This window comes from Apteryx rowi, unplaced genomic scaffold (genome assembly GCF_003343035.1).
Source record: "Apteryx rowi isolate R43461 unplaced genomic scaffold, aptRow1 scaffold_615, whole genome shotgun sequence".
In the NCBI taxonomy this organism is placed as follows: domain Eukaryota; kingdom Metazoa; phylum Chordata; class Aves; order Apterygiformes; family Apterygidae; genus Apteryx; species Apteryx rowi.
In genome coordinates, this window is record NW_020450889.1 from 815 (window position 1) to 20,634 (window position 19,820).

At 38.4% G+C, this 19,820-nt stretch overlaps 1 protein-coding gene across 1 annotated transcript in view; it reads left to right on the forward strand.

The window, feature by feature from the left end:
• Positions 1–366: 366 nt before the first annotated feature.
• The window catches only part of CDK13 (cyclin dependent kinase 13), a gene marked incomplete at its 5' end in the record, with an annotated part of 43,078 nt that continues 23,624 nt past the window's right edge, over positions 367–19,820 (forward strand). Inside the window, 4 exons of the mRNA XM_026083764.1 lie at positions 367–977; positions 3,854–4,021; positions 4,871–5,010; positions 9,946–10,116. Of these exons, the coding sequence (XP_025939549.1) occupies positions 367–977; positions 3,854–4,021; positions 4,871–5,010; positions 9,946–10,116 (1,090 nt within the window). The remainder of the gene's footprint in view (positions 978–3,853; positions 4,022–4,870; positions 5,011–9,945; positions 10,117–19,820) is intronic.

The window sequence follows — 19,820 nt, forward strand, 5'->3', positions numbered from 1 at the left end:
TAGCATCAGATATTCTTTAAAGTAGAAAAATATTTCTAGCATGTAGTGAGGAAAAAGGAACACTTCTCTCTTGCAGTTCTTTAATGGGAGAAACTTTCAAATCTAAGAAAGCTTTAACATTTTCTAACAACCTGTTCGGGTGTAGAATCTTAATATATTAACTCCATAGTGGTGGGTGGGGTTTTCTGTTTAGTTTTTTGTTTGTTTTTTGTTTTGTTTTGGCCCCATCTTTCCGATTTCTTAGACTTTTGTTCATTTAATATGCATGGTGATAGTGGTCGGCAAAAAAAATGTTTTTCAAAAAAGCAGATACACTGAGAAAGAAACTAGACTAATTTTTAACTGGCTAAATCTTTACTCTTTTGAATCAGGAGGTCAGCAAAGTCTCGAAGCAGAAGTCCGTATTCATCAAGGCACTCAAGGTCTCGTAGCAGACACAGGTTATCTAGATCCAGAAGTCGTCATTCAAGTATTTCTCCGAGTACACTGACGCTGAAGAGTAGCCTGGCTGCTGAGTTGAACAAAAACAAAAAAGCAAGAGCTGCTGAGGCAGCCAAAGCCAGTGCAAAAGCTTCAAACACTTCTACGCCTACTAAGGGAAACACTGACACTGCTGCAAGTGTGCCTCAAGTGAACAATGTGAAGGACCTGAAGAAAATAAAAATTGAGCATACGCCTTCTCCTACAAGCGGTGCAAATTTGAAAAATGATAAGGCTAAAGCAAAGGTCTCTCTTCCAGAAACAAAAGGGGAGAATAATTTAATTGCAGAGAAAGTTACTAAGCAGAAAGCTACAGCAGTAAAAGAGAATAAATTAGCTGTTGTAAAACAGCAACCAGCCACTATAAAAGAGAAAAGCAAACCCAGTGCACCAAGTGTAGTAACCAAGGAGAAGGATCGAAATGTTGCACTACCAACCTCMACACTGCCACCCTTGCCTTTGCCTCCCACGCTGCCTGAAGATAAAGATACTGATAGGTGAGTTGTGACATAGGTTTGTTTTGGGGGTTTGTTTGTTTTGTTTTGTTTTTTTTTTAATTGTTCTTTAGAGAACAGATACGTGTAATCCCATTTCCTAGATCAGACTGATGCATTAGGTAGATTGTTCTTGCTCTTTAGTTGTTTAAGATGGTCGTTATTAGTGAATTGAAGGAGTGTGATATTAAAATGAAAATAACTTATTGAAAAATTTGTTGAAAAAAGAAGGATTTATTCTAGGAGGAATCTTTCAATAAAAATTAGACTGAAGAGTTGATTTAAAATTGCAGGTACACAATAGCTTTGGGAATACTGCACACATAAAATTCGAGATTTCAAGTTAAGTGCAAACGTACATGCTTGTGAGAAAAAAGATGAATTCAATAGCCATATCTGAAAAAACTTTCTCTAATTAGCTGGGATTTCAGGCAAGGATTCTCTTCCTTTTGGATGGCAATTGTTTTTGTAGCTGTACATTATTTTAGTGTAACTTACTTCAGAGATCAGTATTGTTTTGAATGTGCATGTATATAATGAAAGTGAGGTTCATGGCTTGTCGCTCATCTTCACTTTTACAGCCTAAAAATTCATTTGTAGTGCTTCTAATTATTATTTGCTTCTAATTATTAGTATTTTTTTAATCTAAGAACTGTTTTAACTACTATTAAACCACACATATGAGTTTATATAGTTTGTGTAGTTTAACTGTAGTTAAAACAGGTGTATCAGAATTCAAACTCATTCTCCTTTGCAAAAAAAAAGGGGGGGGGGTGCAGAGTAGCTTAATGATTGTGAATAGCTGCATTGGAAAGATTAATGGCAAGAATATAGAATGTCATTAATACTTTGCTTTGTTTTGCCTGTATGATATTCTAGATTTTGGATCAGAACGGTTATAAGTTATGATAAACCTTAAGTCATCAAAGAAAAATGATCTGTTTTTTTGGGGGGGGGAGGGGGACAGCAATGGTGTTTACCTTGGATTCACAGTTACTATGGAGAAATTGTGCCAACAAAGAAAGCCTGATGCTCTGCAGAACTGGCTGGCTCCCTATATACTGTCAGTTGTGAAGTTCAGTAGGAATCTGATAAACCCATAAGTAAACTGCCTATAGGAGCAGCAGTGTTGCAAAACCACTGCATAGGTTAGCTGAAAGGGGAAACTGTTTTGGTGGTCAGCGGGGTGTGATTTAACAGACTTGCAAAAAAGGCTTTTCTTGGCTGCTTCTGTTTTCATGTACTTGTTTTGAAACCTGCTTCAGAACCTCTTGTATATTGTACTCTCACTAATACTGAAAGCTAGGGTGCAGAATTGCTAGACCAATGCAGGTATTCAAACTTCAAAATTAAGAATTTTTCTTTACCATGATGAATATTTGCTCTGTTCAAAGGTGGTTTGCTTTTTTAAAGCATGCCAACCATTATATCCGTGATGAGGGCAGTATATGCTTCCTTGAAGTTCCTCTTTGAATTCAGGCAGTGGCAGCTTGAGAAATGCTAGAAGATGTTCAAGTGTTATGTTTTCATGATGAAACATAGATACAGGCCACTGGAAACACTGGAATGCTTTACTTAAATATMTGTAGATTACTAATTACAATAAATATAAGAAAGAATATGTGCATTCTTCACGATGAAATATAGCAAGTTCTTTCCAAGGAGATACGAAGTTGCAGAAAAAGCTCCATAAAAGGTGCCCGGAGGAGGAGGATGACAGTAGAATAGTATGATTTTGCAAATGCAGCAATCTTGGAAAATATTCTCTCAAAGTCTGACAGAAAGTTTTCTCCACACAGTGACAAAGTTTGGAATTTAAAGAGAGAATACTATGAAAGTCCTGTGCTGGAGAATCAGTTACCTAGTCGTATATAGTCCAGAGATAGTCGTGGTTTTAAAATTGTTGGATATAGGATACTGCAAGAAGCTAGCTAAACTAAAGGAACTTCTGGTAAAATGGAACCACGTGTTTAAAAAACATTCTGCAAGAAGTATGATATTTGCAAAATTTCCTTATTACAATAGGAAGATAATCTCTGGAATTATTGTTTATAATAATTGTTATGGAAATACATTGCTGTTACATATGTTTGGGGGATTCTTGGGACAGAGATTGATCACTTTTTATAATCAATCATAATTAGCCAACAGATACTGAAAGCCAAAGATATCAGTAACTGGCAGAAAAAAATGGAATCAATWTTTCACCTGATGTTTTTTCACTTGATTTGCACGTTGATCACTAGAAGTATTGAATCTGAAGTGTTTCAGTGAATATATGAGTTTGTTGGGATCTGTGAATGATGTGGTGTGGATTGCCTCATCATAACCTGCAGTTTTTGTGACCACGAAGCTAGTTATCTTTGGAGAGCAACATTATAGTGCATTGGATTAGGATAATCTTCTCTTGGGTGGGAAGTCAGTCGGAATACAGATTCCGCCTCTGCACTTCTGATACCTAGCAGCAACAGAGCCCTGGATATTCTTGATAATCTAAGCTCTGAGCCTGACAAAAAAAACTTGTGGCAGAAGAAATCTGGCTTGGAACCCATGTGTGCTTTGTTGCTCTGGCTGGTAAGGCTTGCTGTGTCATCCAACTTCAGCTTGCACCAGAAGTGTGAGGTCTTAAAATCTGATTTCACAATTTCTGTACAATTTCAATAGTTAGCTGTGCATCTTTCAGAGTGTTGTTTGCTAGCTATTTGTAAAGCATAAATCAAAGTCCTGCAGATTCTAAGAGCAGAGGTTTCAATTGTTCATGCATGAACAAACCTAGAATATACTAAAGAAAGTAGTAATTCCAATAGGTTTTCATGTATRTGTTTTAATACCATTGTACTGTGTTCAACATACTAGTAAATCTGTGGTCTTTTTAATAGTTTACGAGAGAATCTTTCAGTGAAGTCAGTTAAAGAAGCAGAGAAGAAACTTCGCCACCTGCTTGCAGACTTGCCGCTCCCGCCTGAATTGCCTGGAGCAGCTGACTTATCCAAAAGTCCTGAAGAAAAGAAACCAACAGTTCAGTTACACAGCAAGAGGAGACCGAAGTATGTTTACTATACTTTTTTTTAAAAGTGTATCGCTCCAGTAAAAATGATAGTTTTTCAAATGTGTTATGTTGAAAATGTTTATACTTTTTTGTTACTTACTTAATGTTCATGAGGTGTGAGTCAAAGCGCATGGTTTATTGCCACTTAATGTATTAAGCTTGTTGTCTAATAATGTCTTGGTTTTGAGTTTTCTTCAGGGTTAAAACAGTCCTTAGGTGTATTAGCAGTGCCAGAGGTTGGGGGATTGATAATTCTTTCTTATTTTTATCACTTGTGCAAACCCTGGTAAAATCTCATCCCTTATTTATATCTCTGTTTTTGTTGCTTTGGGGTTTTCGTTGTTGTTGTTGTTGTTGTTTGTTTTCAGTTCTGTACTGCACAGTGATAAGCAGGTGAATAGAAGTAGTAGACAGAGAACAGTCAGTTGGGGCAAGCCTGCTGGTTATTAAACTATACGATTCCATCTCAAATATCAAGTGTGAAAACTTGCTTGGGCCATCCATGGCTTTGCTATAAAATCCAGTGCAAACTATTTAAAATATATTTCACTCCTGCAGTGTTTACAGTTCCTTTGTTTTGTAACAACAGAGCTACAACATTTGCATGGCAAAGAGAAATGATTTGAAAGATTTTACAAAAAGTGAATTATTTTTGTCTAAACCAGATATCAACAAATTGAATTTTGAAAGCTCTTTTATTTAAGTTTTTAAAACCCTTTTRTGTTCAAAGAAGCTGTGACATGAAAAGGCCTTCATTTTTTTTTTACAAATTTTCAAAGTTTAGAGGAGTAAGGTTGTTTTTCTTCTTTTTAAGGCTGTATTCCTAGATATGCTTATTGTTTTCTAGAATATGTGGACCACGACATGGTGAAACGAAAGAAAAAGAAATAGACTGGGGAAAGCGCTGTGTGGATAAATTTGACATCATTGGGATTATTGGTGAAGGCACTTATGGGCAAGTTTACAAAGCCAGAGATAAAGACACAGGTAGGTTCAAAAGTATAAATGTAATACTGCAATTGGAAGAATCAACAGTTGCTTATTTTTTGTATATTGAGTAAAATTTGTGGTATTCTGCCCCCTAATGTTTGGAAAGTGTTTTTTTTTCTTTAATCTAGTATTTGTCTAATTCAGAAGTTATCTTTTGCTGCCTTGGAAAATCATTTACCTGTAAAGTTGTGACTGGAAGCTTAAGTTGAATAGTCCTGATCAATTTCTTTTTTTTTTTCTTTTTTGTTTTTAAGCTTTGATGTTCTGCACACAACTAAGGTAGTGAAGAAGAGAGGGGCAAAAAGCTGTGTGGAAACAAAATGGCACCCTCGACAGGGTGGTAGAGATTAGTGAAGTTTGTAAAGGGGTGCAAGGGTGAAAGAAGCTCTTCACCAGACTTAGCCATTTTTCTTCTTCATACTCTGACAGTCACTAGCTGACAGTTGGGAGAGAATCTCCCTCTGTACCATGAGGCCCTGAAAAGTTGGATGTTGGGTGTTTTTCTTGCAGTATATCATGTAACTAACTTTACAGCAGTGATATTTTTAAATTCCATGTTGTGTTAAACTGTTGCTCAAATGAGCAAGCATTTACCACTATGGTGTATAAGAACATTGTCACTGCTTCTGAATAGAAAATACATTGACATGGATTTTTGTTATATGCTGTCCTTGGCTTGATCATTTTATGTTCAATTAGTAGTTCTCTCTGTGACTACATGCCCTTCTGGCTTATTGGTGCATACCTTGAATACTGGATGATTTTCTGCTTTAGGAGTACCTGAAGCACTTAGGATCGCATACCAGCTTCAGTTCTCTGATGTCCAGAAGAATGAGCACTGTGATTATACTTTCTTCTGAGTTCTTCACCTCTGCTTGTCTGAGTTTGCAAACTTTAATTCTTACCTTAAGTAGAACTGTCACAGATTTTATTTTTACTTCTTACCTTGGAGCCATTGCAAGTCATTGTCAGAAGCTTCTTCTTGCTCTCCTGCAATTCTGTTCTGTGTGCGTTTAACTTCCTAATGCCTTTGTAACCATATTGGCCTCTTTGGTAAGCTTTGAGGGTATTTGTGCATGGCAGTCATTTCTTATCCTCCGGTAGAAGTTGTTGCTCTCTGTATTGAATGTATTGTTCTGTATGAATACAGAACAGTAAATGTTCCATTAGCTTGGGATTCAGATCTTGTGCTAAAAGTGGCATCATGCCCTTTGAGCTGTCTTGTAGCAGGCTCAGCATTGGGCTTTCAAAGCAATTTGAGTGAAGAGGGAAGGCAAAGCTGTCGTGCCAGCTCTGGTCTGGTCTCTGAAACCACAGCTTACAAATGTAACTTTTGAGAATGGAGTTTGTTCAGGTCCATGGTCTGTTCTTAGTGAGTACTTCCAACTCTAGAGGAGGAGAATTCGCGTTTCTGTGTAATGGCATCTATCTTGAGACTCTTTGGCTGTAACAGCTACTGATGAATYTTGTCAAAGCATTTGAATGTCTGCTGTGCTTGCAGCAGTTGCTTCTCGCACAGGTAGCCTGCTCAAAATGAAGGACATGTCAGAGTCTGCTTTTCTGATTTTTGCAGCCTCTGATGTTATAGTGGAAGCAGGTTCTCCAGTATCTGCACTATTGCCTTCTCTGGAGCAGTTAAGAGTGCCTAGAAAACTGCACAATGATTCTTTTATATGTTCAAAAGATTTCTTTAAATCCTGTGTTATTCCAGTTTTCCTTGTAGTTTGCTGCGTCATCTTTTAGGTGTGATCTGAGAGGCATTATCTTCTGAGGTTAAGAACTGGTCTCACTACATCAGTAAGACATGCTGGTTTGAAAGAGACATAAGCTGCAACATTAGGATTTCCTTCCTCCTTATTACAGCCTTTGCTTTCTGTCATGTCTGGTTTATGGGTAATTTGCTATGCTTTGTCCGACAGATCACCATAAAAGCTCCCAAATCTTACAGGAGCTTGCAGACAACATCTTGGCATCCCGAGTTCCAATGATAGCATCTATTTTTGACCAACACTGGCATAAGGGAACTATGTGACTATGTGTGCTTATTTCTTTTGAACCCTCTCCATAAATTTTTTCTTGATTACAGCTCTGTAAACTCGAATGCTTACCTCTATATGTCAATGTATTTGAATTACTTTCTTGTAGGGATGTCACAGATTATTATCCTTGCTGACTCTTGTTCTGTTGCTTCAATGTTAGTTTCCAGCTGAATGTGTGGCATACTGCAGTGCAGTATATTGTGTATGTGCCATATATACTGCTGTAAGATAAGTCTTTTTAGAGCTAACAAAGATATCTGTGCTTTCATTAAACTTTGCACTGAAGGAAATGGTTGAGTTGGCATACAGTTTTTAGATATCCTCCATCATGAGTAGACTGTACTGCTGCCATTTTGCAGAATCTAGCTTTATCCAGCCCAGCCTGCAGTAAAACAAACGAAGAAAATCTTTCCTCACAGTGTATATGGAACAGAGTTAAATATGGCAGTGACACTTCTGCTAGCAGGAATTATAAGTATACTGATGAATTTGAGAATTCTTTAGTTGTCTGTCTCATATCTTGAACTGTCTAGCATTTCTGGCCAGATATATACCTAAATGTTTTGGCAGAATTGTCATTTTTTCAGCTCTCTGCCTCAGGATTTCATAATAATTTTGAGACTTTATTAGTAGAGTCAGATGGGACCAGGAGCGCGGGTTATGGTTCACGCTTTATCAGTATAGGTGCTCATACCCTCCTAACGGCTGTTTGGTTATAGAGTTGCTCATAATTGTAGTCTTGCACCTTACCCAAGGAGAGTCAGTCTACAGCCTAAGATCTTCCTTTTGAGGGAAAACATGCCTTCAGGGCTTGTGCCATCCAGGCATTGCATTTAGAGGGAAACTCTGTGGAAGGTCTTTCCAGTGACTTGGAGAAGGAAACAAACCTTGTCTCTTCCAAAGCCTAAGTGGTCCTGGTGCTATTGGTATCTTAGTCCTTCCGTTGGCAACAGAAACTTTTGAAAGATATGGTGCTCTCATTTGGCCAGCATTCCTCAGCGCTGTACCTCCTGCTGTTTGAGTCAGGCCTTAGGAAGATGTGTGAGAGACCACTCCCTGCTCACTTGTCCAGTCAGGAAGGTTAAGGATATGCCTTTCCTCTATGGCTTTTGTGCCCAGACTAATCTGTGCAGTAAAGTCCCAAAATGTCAGCAGCAATCTTCTTGATCTCAGCTTTGCCAAAGATTTTTAGATATTGGCATCACTTGTGCTTTTTGGTAAAAGTCCTAGAGTCGTGCCTGTCTGTGAAGTTGTGCCTTATGTTATACACAAGGAGATATGTTACTTGAACTTCTCTGCTCCTTCCACATGAGGCTGCAGCTGAAGAGGACTGTCTTTCTATCCACTCTGTTTTGGTTGCTGTCTCTTTCCTGAACTTGCTAATGAATGAGAAATGTCTGACGTTCTGCCATCTTAGAGCAATGTTGTCTGAATAGCTTCTCAAGTCTTTTCCTCCATCAAAGATCATTCCTCAACAGGATCTAAACCAGTTCACATGCTCTGGATAACTAAATGATGTGAACTGATGGCTGCCTCTTCCCTCCTTCATTTCTGATGAATGCAGTTTCCCAGAGGTGGTCGCTTTGTCAGGAAGTATTATAGCAGAGATCCCTTATTTTAGGGGACTGTCTTCTCAGAAATATTCTGAGACAAGAAATCAGTTTTTGCATTTTTTTTGTCTTAGCAACTTATTTCTGGAATTTTGTTCTTGCATTTAAAGTACTCTGTACTTGTTCTTCTGGATATGAGGCGTATTCTTTCTGTCAACAAAAGACTGAGCATTCTGGAAGGCTTTTTGCCTTATTTGGGGAATTGGTTAAATGAACAAGAGACTCTTTTAGAGGCTAACTCCTACTTGAGTCAGTTACGAGACAACAAAGGTGGTTGTGACTTTGCACTGCTGTTGGTGACCTCCTTGTAGAACATCTCCATTCCCAAGATAACCYATGGAGCTTTGTTCATGCTTTCTGATCAAGCCCTTGAGAGAGCAGTCCTTAACTATTACTCAACCAGGAACTCCAGTACCCTTTTTCATTCTGGTGTTTTATGAGCAGTATTGTTTGGAGTTGCTTGTAATGTGAATGTACTCATAGCCACTTGAAAGAAAGGTGATCTGCCTGCAACTGTTCTTTAACGTTTTTTGTCTGTCCAAACGTACATTGGCAATCTTATTGTTCCAAGTCTGTGCAGGACTTTGGGAAGTTCTGAGGCAAGGATGTGCTTTTCCCTTCTAAGAGCCATATGGGAGATATGTAGACCAAGAGAGGAGTTTCCTACACTTCTGCAAGTACTTCATTAAAATGAAGTTTTCATTAAAATGTTAACAACATTTAAATTCTTCTGACTTCCAGTGTTTGCAGGGGAAAACCTTGGGTTTAAATGTATTTGTTAGCCTGTACCTAAGAAGTACAGCTAATAGTCAATAACCTTTCTGGTCCTCATAAAACACACATTTCTCCTTGAAGGACAGGAAGGTGAGAAGAATCTTTTTCTCCATTCTGACCTGTGATGATACAGTAGTAAGAAATCTGTAGCAGACGTAGGCATCTGACTCTAAAGCTACTGTTGAGAATCAATTGTACATGTGGGTTTATTGATAGATCCAGTGTGGCAGATCACAGGTGTAAGTGAGGCATTAAGGAGGAAGAGAGGCTTAACAATCATTAGCTGAAAGCTCTCATATATAGTTTCACTTCTCTGTGTGACTGATTCCCCAAATTGGCCTAGTTTTATTTCCCTTCAGCATAGCATTGATGCAAGCACCAAAATGTTAACATTTGGTTGTATTACTTCTGTTCAGAAATAGACTAAGAGTGAAAGGGGGTAAAAAAAAAATCTGAATCCCATAATTTGTTTACTAGTGTTAATGTTTTGTATTTGAATTTTCTCTTAGGTGAAATGGTGGCACTAAAGAAAGTACGTCTGGATAATGAAAAGGAAGGGTTTCCAATTACAGCTATTCGGGAGATTAAGATTCTTCGACAGCTAAATCACCAAAGCATTATCAATATGAAGGAAATAGTGACAGATAAGGAAGATGCTTTGGACTTCAAGAAGGACAAAGGTATGTACACTACCACGGGGGATAGTTCTTTGTAGCAGTAGTCTGCTATGCAGGGCCTGAAAAAAGTTTCATTAAAAATACGTTTGCAAATTGTATGCTTTAACAAGGGGTTATAATGGGACTTGGTTATTATTAGAAGTTCTTTACTTAACTCAGTGATGCCTTTTGCTCATAGAAACATTTTTTGTGATTATTCTGTGGAGTAAAAGGTTTCTTTCTATTGCTTGATTCCAGTCTTGTTGGAGAAGAACAGATGTTTGACTCCTTGTCCTATATAGATTACAGAGGGCAGCAACAATGGGAAGATCGTGCACTGGAGGTTTTTTAGCCTTTTACTTCCCTTGTAATCTTTTGTCATATCATTTGAAGAGATGTTTTTCATTTCGGGCCTCGTTTTTGTTTGAGTTGTGTTTCAGTTTTTCAGAATTGGATATGTGTGTGTCTTGAAGGCTAGAAGGATAAATGAAAGCAAGATTTGTTTTTGTTTTCCCCCCAAATTTCCCTGTGTCCATCCCCCCCGAAGGCCAGTAGATTTCTGCTTTTTTTGTTCCTTCAGTGTATCGTCTGGCTTGTTTGAGTTACAGGAGCCTCCTTAGCCTAGAGAATCAAGCAAACAGGATGGAAGTTATGCAGTGTTGCTGCTTGCTGCTTTTGATATTGGAGTGGTCACTTTGTCTTTGGGGGCTGTTTCCTTTTAAGTACAAGTCTTAAACCTATAATTTTGCAGTATTTTAGTGTCCTGTGGGCAATTTGATGTGTGGTTTGGCTGAGGAGCATGTTTGGAATGTGTTCGCTCTGCTGCTTCCCTGTTCTGCCTTCCTGAGTTACTATAGGGAATGTCCAGCAAAAATGTGGATAGAAAACAGTGTATATACTGCATCAGCAGCAGAAACATCAGCTGACACTGTGCGTCAGAAGATGGAAGTCAAAATTAGGCAGGAATTGGGTTACTTTTCTAGCATCTTTAGAAAGTAAGACCCTGAAGGGGTATACAGTGCTGACATGCTTTTTTGGGGGGTAGGGGTGGGGACTTTGTTGTTTGTTCGTTTAGAGTAGGAAACATCTACCAAAACAGTTTCTCTAGGTATGTGCAGGTTCAGTGGTCAGCACCCACTTTGTACTGAGTTTTCATTAGGTCTAAGCTGCCTGGCTAATGAGATCACAYTGAGCCTTGAGTTAATACTTAATGTCTTATCAATTTGCTCCCTTTTTGTTTGCTGCCATGTCTAGAATTGAATTGGAAGGTTTTTGGGGGTGTATTACAAACTGTATGTCTCATTACTTTCAAATATAGTGTGCTTTTTGTCCAACTCTATATTTGTTCTTTTGATATTGCTTTCAATTTATTTTCATGTTCGTATTTAACAGCTTATTAAATATGTCTTTAGTAAACCTTGCAAGGGAGGGGACTTCTCTGAAGATGCTAGAATAAAATTAGCTTCTGGTAGTCTCTTGAAAACAGTAGCAAGAAAGTAAGACTGTGCTATTGTGATTTGGCTGCAAAAAGATAGTTTGTTTGTTTTTTTTTTTTCAGGCTACTGCATTCTGTATTTCTGCAACAAGAGTAGTCATTATAAGGTGGGCATTTTTAGATGAGAAGTTGTGGTCAATTTGTAGTCTACACAAGGAGGAATGCAAGTGGGAAATTCAGTCATTTTCGTGGTAAACTATTGCAAGATCAATAATAGTAAGATGCTTGGGTTAAGAAGGAAAAACTACGAAAGTGACAGTCGTATGTCTTATTCAAGCAGAGTTTCCAGTAAAAGTGTAGTGTTTTGCTTTCTCATGAATGTTTTTGCTTAATTTATGCTATRTGCTTAATTTTACTTTGGAACATAGCCCTTACAAAACCCTGCTGAAATCGCATATGTAAAAGTCAGGCATGAGAACACTTCTTCCCATGCATGTTCCTCTAGCTAATACGGGTAAAGTTAATTTTGTGTCTAAGGTTGCCTGTCATATCCAGACCCATTATTCATGTACTCATTCACTATAAGGTTTTCTTGATGGTATCTTAATAGTTTAAAATGCAGCAAATTTAATATTCTGATAGTTAAGTAAATATTGGGAACACTCTGTATAGTAGTTGTTTTAAAGATGCTTTTTAAGATGGTAACATTGGCACACAAACCAACAGTGGCTTGCTTGTACCACTTTGTCCCCATACTGTTGAGCTGTATTACATGTTTTTTTTAATTACGTAATCTTATGTCTTCCTCACTTTTGAGTGTCTGACTTATCTCAGTATTTTTAACAGTACTTTAAGGAAAGTGGAAGAAAAGTATATCTGTGATTTGCCCTGACCATTTTGGGATGTAAGCTCAAAAATACCAATGACACCAATAGAAAGGATTAGATTTACCGTTAGAAAAACATATGCAACACACTGAAGCAGTGAGTTACAAACATAAGAGTGTTTCCGTCTTGCAGGCAGCACTATTGTTTGTATAGATTTGGTGCACACACAGCTAAGTAGGTTATATGTGGATCTGCTGTACTGAAGATCTGAATTTTTTACCTTTGCAGTCTTCAGTACGTATAAGGCTTAATGATAAGGTTGGAAAAAGGCATGTAATGCCTTTTTCTACTTTTACTAGTTGATATTTTACTAACTGGTATTTTAACACCTTGATTCTAAGGCAGGATCTCCTGCGTAAAGCCTGTACTTCAGAAGGTGGGAGGGAAAGAGTSTCCATTTTATTTGTTACTCTAGCAGTTAGCCGGATGTAGGCTTTTTCCCTTTCCTGTCTTTCAAAGGAAGATAGATGAATACATAAGCATAGGGATGGGAATGAATGACTCCTAGTTTGTATTCTGTTTTGTGTATATATCTGCATAACAGTCAATGAGAAAAAAAAATTCTATTGAACATACTGTTAAAACTTGCTCTGCTTCTCTCAGGACATAAAGCCTCATTTGACTTGCTAGCCACAGTGAGCCGTCATTGTCGCCCAATATTTTCTAAAATCTCAGGACTCTGAATATATATATATATATATATATATATATATATATATATTTTAATGTTTTATCCCAGTGAGCTGGTGCAGGAACAATTGTGGGTGTCTGTGTTTGACTGTAGAGGACGCAATCTGATAGTATCAGTGCTTGTGACAGAGTCTGCTGTCAGCAGTCTTTCCTTTGCTTTTCCTTTTTGTTTGTTTGATAGTAGTGCAAATTAATTGGTGTTCACATTCATGAACTTCGGTAGCTGGGTAGTTGAGTCTGGAGTAGGAAAGACTGTACTTTGTGGAAGCCATCTTATCTTCGTAGCATGTTTTGTCTGGGAATTTTGTGTGAGATTACCAGTGCAGCAGTAATTAAAGAAAACAAGATTTGGTTTAAAGCAGAAATGAATTTAAAACAAAGGGCTATTTGCTAGATATATTCAAATTTGTACACCTCATAAGCAAAGTTAATCAAGCCATTTTATCAGTTACAGAGAAAATCATTGGAAAAAAGGCCTTTCTTATTCCAATATGCTTTCGTCAGCTCTCATTTGTCCTCTCAGTCTGTCATGTATATGTCTCAGGTTTTTCATTGTGAGAAGCCACTTTTCTTTCTCTCTTTTTTTGTTTTTTATCACTTTGTTTCTTGTTCTTTGGGTGCTTGAGATGCTCCTTTGGTTCTCAGCTGCCTGTTTAATAGCTGCTAGCTGTTGGCAAGTGCTTAACAGCCTAGCTATGGACCTGCCATTGTCTCTTCTTACTAAACACAGGGAGACTGGGAATTTGACCTGCTTTTATTTCCTTAGCTTATTACTGCTGCAAAAACAAACTGGTGCCTGACCTATCTTTCACTGCTGTAAGCATAAAACCAGTAGGTGTACTGACTGACTTGTCTTATTCCTTTCAACTGGAAGAGGCATTCTCCACCGCTAACCCAAGGGAGAATGTAAAACTCTGCATGGGAGACTTTAGTAAGAAAGATCTGGTTGACATCACACTTAAATGTGTGTGTGTGTGGATTTTCTTTGGATTGTGGGATTTTTTTGTGTGTTTATAATTCATTTTAAGATCTACTTTTACTTTAGGTAGATTCAGTTTTGAATTGACTTGCAGAACAAGAATAAAGAAAACCCTTTAGGCATGAAGTCGGTCTCTATTCTGACAGTACAGTAGTACACTTGTCATGAGGACTGACTCTGTGGCACATAGTTGTACAACTAGCTAGTTACTTTCTCACAGCCATCAAGGCGTTCTTAGTCTGTCTGAAAATTTGTGGTTTGGAAGGAGTCTGTGGCAGCAATAATGCTGTTGTCAGAGAGTGCTTCACTCCGGGGTTCCTTCTCTATTCCTACTGCAGCTGGCTTTGTCCAGGTTTCCTGGGAAGTCTACTAGGAAATGCAGAATTTAGTGAATCCACACTGCTTGGAGTCATTCAAGGGGAGGAAAAAAAAAATCAGCATTTTTATTTCCTATGTCACTTACAGTTGGAATGAATGGCAGAACAGCGGAAGTATGAATCTGGGTAGATAATCAAATGTTTTTCATTTTATTTTCTTGTTTGTGATTTTTTTTTCTTTGAAATTAGGTGAGTGCTAACCCATCTGTGGAAGCTCTCTCTTGGTAATGYAATGCATAAGGAGAGAGAGCTCTGGAAGAAAGGATGGTCCCTCTTGTGGACCTCTGTCCTTGGGCAGGAAAGCAAGTGCTGCTTTTTCTTTAGATGATGGATTGTGCTTAGCTTGAGGCTCCGCATTTTGGTGTGGTGGTTCTCTTGTAAGGTGGAGGGCATCTTGTGGTGAATGCAGGATTTTGCATCTTCTTTATTGCTAAATTTAAGGATTTGCCACTGTATTTCTGTAGGTTTGCTGGCGTAGTAGTCTTTAGATGTGCACAGTCCTCTGTTTTCATGCTGCTTTCTCTTCCAGCTCAAGCAATCTCCACTCCTAGTTGTCACTGTCCCCTCTTCTCTGATCCCATTGCCTGCAAAGCAGCCTGTTAGCACTTGGTCTCTGTTATAACAAGCACTTACAGAACCAGACTGTACTGAATTTCAGAAAGCTCTGATAGATATACAGCTTGCCTTGCTGTTCCTAAAACAGTTGGTAGACTCTTCTTGCCTAAACAGTCTTCTCACTATAGCTRAATTGTCAGGAATAGTGTGACTGCTTGTGTGGTGCTTGACCTTTTCTGTGTGTTTTACAGGACTCTGATTTGGAATGAGTGCAGGCCTAGCTGTGTGACTGTTCAACTTGATCCATGTTAGGACAGTAAGAGGGAAAAATCCATGTCTATTGAACAAAGATTTCTGATTTGTTGTCTTGCTTTTCCTCAGCTTTAAGTCCCGTCCCGTCCCGTCCCCCCCCCAATTTCTCAGTAATATTTTGTGGAACAAGGACAGTATTTATTTTGAGGGTTTCAGTATGCCCTTAGGCTGGTACACCTATTTCAGAACACGAGTATCCATGTGCCTGGAGTTTGGATTGGATTTGTTTCAAGAGGAGAATGCAACTGAACTTGCCATGAGGCAGTAACACTGTCATCAAGGAAAATTTTAATGTTGAGTGAAAATGTAAAGAAAGGAAAAGTTCTTCTTTTATTGGGGACTAAGTTTGGCTTAAACAAAAAGATTTGTTCTGTCTTATGATAGCTAGAAGGAAAAATTATTATGTCACTGTTGCTTTCTTTGGTCTTTAGCCGATTAATTCAGAGGCCAAGTCTTGTCTTGATGTTTCTCGAGTTGGAAAATAGGTTTGTAAGAGTTGAATAGAAAGAAAATAGCTGTTTTCCCCAAAGCACAGTAACCTTAAGGAGTTGCTGGACAGTCTCTTTTTAAATTTTAAAGCTATGAGTTTGTTAGCATTCTATGTTTAAAAACTGCATCATGGAAGACAGTATGTCATGAGTCCTGGAAGAGAAAAGATAAGGATGTGGAAGAGTAAATATTCAATTAATTCTAATCAGTCAAGCAAAAGAAATTATCTACATTTTGCATAGAAGAAACTGAGGAGACTCGCTAGCAAAATGAAAATCTAAAGAACCCCATAAGAGGAATTGGGGTGACTGCATTAGCATTGAAATTGGGGGTCTGCAGAGAGGGGTGGAGAGAGATGGATAGATGCTGTGCAGGAGGAAAACAGGTACTAACACATGGAGTGTGGTGGATGTGTTTTTTGTTTTTTCTGGAATGGAGAAGGGGATTGGTATGAGGAAGCAGAAACCAGGAAGAAGCCAGGACAGGAAAGGGGCTAAAACACACCAAGAATATGGGGTCTCATTTCCTACCGTAGCCTGTAGGAAAATTTCTACTGCTTTGAGCCTGGAGTGAAATCCCAGCAGACATCAAAGACTTGTGAAACCCGCTGCCATAGTGCCATCTGCTTTAGTGTTTTTTGTGTAGTAGAGAGGAACCTTTCAATGCTGTGGTTCTAGATGTTCCAGTACAGCTGTTGGGCTGGTGGCTCAAAGTTGTTTGTTTGATTGTTTTTAATAATAAAAACACATTGTAGCCATGAATATGTTATGGATGTTAAGGTTACAAAGTCAAATGCTTAATTATTGGAAATGCCAGAACCCAGTGGCTGGTCTTTCACCTGCCTCTTTATGCGTTTGTTTATAACGCACTCCAGTCTGAGCAAATAGGGTTTTTTCTGCTGGACTTTGCTTCATTTGGTGGGCATATCTTAATTTATTGCGGGAATAAGGAAGGTGATTTAGTGTAGAGCTAGAAAGCGTTTAATGAGTGAGGCAGGAGATTCCAGCAAAAGGTAGATAAGATACCTGCATACTAATTTGGGGGCCTAGATTTTCTTCCTTGTCTCTACTAAATACTACTTTTTTAATGCTGGAGAAGTCACTTGCCTGATGCTGCTGAGATGCTTGTTAATCATAATCATAGGTTTTCAGGATGTATGACTTAAAGCTGCGTTTCAGTTTGCCAAGGTTCTGAGCCCCTTGCTGCACTTGATGTTTGTAAGACTTGCATTAATGTATGAAGTTTAAAATAGTGAAATAATCTGAAAAATCAGACACTAAGCATCTCAGATTGAACTTAAAAAATTCTTGGAGGATCTGAACATTGTCTTTCGTTGCTGTAACCATTCTTCTGTAAGATAGTTATAATAATGTCATGCTTAACATTGCAAAGACAAATTGCTTGAAACGTATATTACAGTGGAAAACATTATTTAAAAAATAAGGGGAAATTGACACTTGTATCGCTGGAACAGGATTTTAAAAGATAGCAATAAATAAGGCATAGGGCCCCATTCTGAATGGTGAGGATAGAGCCAAACAGTGAGCAGCTGTTCATCAACTCAGCGCTGTACATACGGTGCACTGAATGAGGCAAGGATCCTTGTTTTTTTTTTAAGCTCTTTTATATTTCAAGATACTGTAATGCATATATGCAAAGATCAAATTAAGGTTTGCAGATAGTATGGCCTTTCTGGTCAGCCAGTTGCTCTAATCTGTGTTTAATCAGATATTTTGAGAAAACAAAAGCAATTTCTTTATGAAGTTACATTTGGAAAGCATTGATTAAACTGTCATCTATTTAAGCTCTTGGATCCTCTCCTACCCTCCAACCCCAAGCACTTGTATCTTGCTTTGCGAACAAATGATTTGATTTGATGACAGTACAAAAAACCCCAGAACCTGTCTGCATCACAGAAATGCAAAGTATGTTTTGTTGGGTTTTTCAGCCCCTTGGAAGATCCTTTGAATATTGCAGAACATCTGTACCATGTTTTGTGGACTTACCCATTTTGTATGCGTAGCTTTACAGCATTATACCCACCTCATTTGGTGTTTCGGTTACTTCACTAGTGTTAGAGTTCCATGACTGGAAATGTGTGAGCTGGAGAAGGGAATGTGCTTATCCTTTAATTATTCTAAACCAGTATCTCACTTTTTGACCCTTATAGACTCCCAAATTGGTCCAAAGGATGAATTTTTCTAAATGCAAACAAAAGGGGTAAGGCTAGAATTGTTTCCAACCACGTGAGTCTCCTTTATTTATTGTGTACCTCCCTAATAGATTCAGCTGCTATCTCTTATCCCGTATTCAAAACTAGGCAATATTACTGCTGTTCATCTGCTCCAGCTGCTGCTCCATCAACATGCAGTGACATTGAGGAATCTTATTATCTCAGTAGATGAAGGAACGGAGATGAGCTACGTGGTATTAGCAAAGAAAATTGGGCAAAGACATAACCCCCCTATCAGTGCTCTCTTGCAGCATATGGAAATGGACTCTAGGCTGCCTCCCTCCCCACAGGTACTTATTAATCAAGCAGTGCAGGTCTTTAACATAACAGCAGTAAGATGAGTAAGATAAAAGTCAATAAGTAATTCTGAGTTCATTTGAATTGCATGCATTTTGTGGTAACACTGCTTTCAGTGTTTCTATGACACCCCTTTGAGAAATGGGGATATTGGGGAAAGCTAACATGGAACAATGGGTCATTTTAAAACATAATCTCCAAGTTATTGAGCATCTTGGCCTCATAAAGGGAAGAACGATTCTTTTTGTCTGTTGTCTTTTTCCTTTCTAAGAAATGAATGTTTGTGTGGCATTTGTTTAGATTAAACTAAAGGGCGATGAGTTCAAGGTAAACCTGAACTCAGAACTGTGCTTTAATAAGCAGGCTTCTGCCTGTGCGTAGTTTGTGAAATCTTCTGTTTTCTTCTTCCTGAGTATCTATAGTTTCCTTCCATATTAGGAAGGGTCAAATCCCCTGATCTAATGAAAGCTAATGGCGATTTGAAATGATCAGATGGAATAATATAACTTACGTTAACTGAAACTGCAAACTTCCATCAGAAGATGGCCTCATTCACGCATCCAAAAATAAACTAACAGCTTTCACTTCAGTTTGCTTAATACCTTTTTTGCAGCTATGTTTACTTCGAAATATAGCTTAAGTAGTAGTAAAAATCAAATTTGTGATGGCTAGACTGTCAAGGCTAATAGGCTGGTTTTAATAGTTCCTCATAACCAAGGAAGAAGACTCAGCTTTGACAATTTGTTTAAAAAAAAAAAAAAAGCCTTCACCTCCAACGTTGTATAATATGTGGGCAGTAATGCACAAGTATGACGGAACTGTGTGTTTGCCTTTGCTCTGATATGGAAGGAGCATTTGGCATTTATACTTGTTGCTCTAGTGTATGTTTTGTAATGAGAGTGGCAGAGAATATAAATAATTGGATGTCGTCAGCTGGGTATTACTTTGTTTTATTTATGAATTGTCTCCATTGCTGTCAACTTTCCCTCTTGTATGAGGGTACCAATTGTGGTGGTTGGTTACGAGCAGTGGTGGAAAAWCCCCTGAGCAGGAAATTGCTCAAGGCATGGAGCTTGCTTTTCATATAAAAGAGAAGTCTGGGTTCAGCTGTTCTAACTAAACAGGTCCGAAATCCCACTGACCCTTCCCAGCCTTTCTCCTCGCTGTGTGCACCCAGAGTGTAGCCTGCTGGCGTGATAGTTGAATTTCACTTGTATTCCAGAGGAAGAGGATCTCAAGGTCACTGGTATTCAGTTTGTTGAGCTGCCCACAAAAAGGGGCATCTAGAGTAATCTGGCACTGTAGCATTTAGATCAGGTGTTGTGTTTGAAGGGATTTTAAAAGCTTTGGTTCATCCTTTGGCAGGTGACAGTGAAATAACCTGAACACCAGGTAGCTAGTCATCTTGTTTCCAAACCTTTGTGCTTTTACCATCCTGAACTTGTGCAACCCCATTATGCAAATATTACAGCAC